We start from the raw sequence: 1,691 nt of genomic DNA on the forward strand, positions 1-1,691 counted from the left end.
GTCATCATCTGCATAACAGCGAGAGAGTGCGTGCCGAGGCTGAAGTACATATTTTTTTATGGTCAAATGAAATAATTAGATATGGAAATGCGTGTAATAGAAATAAAAAAGAACGAGACAGTATATAATGAACGTGAAACAAAACGCAGCGAACAAAGACACTCGGGACATTTGACAACATAACCAGGAGGTGTGAAAAAGAAAGGTGGCATTAAATGCACCTCGCGGTACACGCCGATGACAACGAAGAATAACGACCGACGATCAGAGAGCTCGTGAATTTAGAACGGGTTCGTTGGCGTTGGCTCGCCGGGATTCGCGACAGTTCTAAGGCAACCTAGTGCCAAGTCGGCGTCTACCCAGCCCTTTAAGGAGGACAGCAGTGCCCAGCTACCGCTTCCATCCAGCCACCATCTGCCAGCGCAGGGGCTGATCACGGAGTTCGAAGCCATGAACGGTGAACAGAGCGACATCGGGGAGTGCTTGAATTCTGGCCCGAATTTTTCGGGCGATGCTCCAACCACGTCCCGAGCGCGAACACTTCCGCTGCCTCAGAAACGCCACTCCTCGTCTCACAAGAAAGAGGACTTTGATCTTCGGCGCGCCGTCGTGTCCTGGTCAAGCGACCAGATCAACCGCACGCAGCCGTGGAAGGATTTCGCGGACACCGCGAAATTTTCGATTCCAAAGTCGGCCCAGGAGGTTGCCGACCGGATCCGATCGAACGTGGGACGCTTCCAGAGTAACTACGGCGTTCTCTTCGTCGCCATCCTGGCGGGATACGTCATGTCCAGCGTGGAACTCGTGGTAAGCGTCGCGGTGGTAGCTACAGTGTGCGCCGCACTCAAGCTACATCAGGACGACGAGTCTGCAGCCGTGTGGGGGACGAAGCTGGTGCTCAGCAAGAACCAGAGGCTGATCGCGGCCACATTCGTGGCGGTGCCTCTTCTCTACACCGCAGACATCTGGTCCGCCTTCCTGTGGTCCATTGGTGCCATCGTTGCAATCGGCACTGTCCATGCCACTCTGTACACTGGGCCTGGCTCCCCGAACAAGTTCGCCAAGAGGGTGCCGGATATTCCCGAGGAAGGGGATATTATGGGTCACCATTGAGCAATATTGCTGTCTTTTCTGTGTTTGGTTATGTCACTTTTTTTCCACCAGTATTTTGCTGAGAGCTCTTTTCTTTCTTTTTTTTGATGAAGAGAATCAAGTACGTCTGAAGTATGGAATGAAGTCCAGTTGATCTCACAGCTTTCAAGATGGAGCTCTACCAAAGTTTATGCAACATCGCCGGACAATGCCGATGAAGCTCGTGTTGCTGGACACCTCTTGAGTGAGTTCCATGCGCGTTGTTTTGTATTTATTCTTTTTTTTCCTTTCTTGTTCTTTAACCCCCTCCCCGCCCCCTCTTAATAATTTTTTATTAAAGTTTGGCCAACCAGACATTCCGTGTAGTGAGCCTTCACATCTTTTCCTTTCTCCATTTTTTTTGCCGACACTAATAGTGCTTCAATACAGCGCTTCTAGTTTCTCTCTCTCTCTTTTTCTGATGAGGATCTGGACAAAGCCGAATTTTCGGCAGCTGCTCTTTCGGTGCTGCTCTGCATGTTTTCGGTTGCATGCATGTTATCTGCAGCAATGCGGCGAGAGGGCCAGGTGGCAGTGCTTCTGAAAGAGGCAAGTGAGAA

The 1,691-nt window shown here is 50.6% G+C and overlaps 1 protein-coding gene across 1 annotated transcript; it reads left to right on the forward strand.

The window, feature by feature from the left end:
* The first annotated feature begins 450 nt into the window (after positions 1–450).
* LOC139054089 (prenylated Rab acceptor protein 1-like) lies at positions 451–1,113 on the forward strand. Its single transcript, XM_070530620.1, has one exon. The coding sequence runs from the start codon at positions 451–453 to the stop codon at positions 1,111–1,113; it is 663 nt and encodes a 220-aa protein (XP_070386721.1).
* Positions 1,114–1,691: the final 578 nt, after the last annotated feature.

The sequence above is a fragment of the Dermacentor albipictus genome, chromosome 1, assembly GCF_038994185.2.
Source record: "Dermacentor albipictus isolate Rhodes 1998 colony chromosome 1, USDA_Dalb.pri_finalv2, whole genome shotgun sequence".
Lineage (NCBI taxonomy): Eukaryota > Metazoa > Arthropoda > Arachnida > Ixodida > Ixodidae > Dermacentor > Dermacentor albipictus.

Excerpts from the sequence above, each read along its gene's own strand:
- LOC139054089 (XM_070530620.1), top strand. The coding sequence starts at position 451 with ATGAACGGTGAACAGAGCGACATCGGGGAGTGCTTGAATTCTGGCCCG.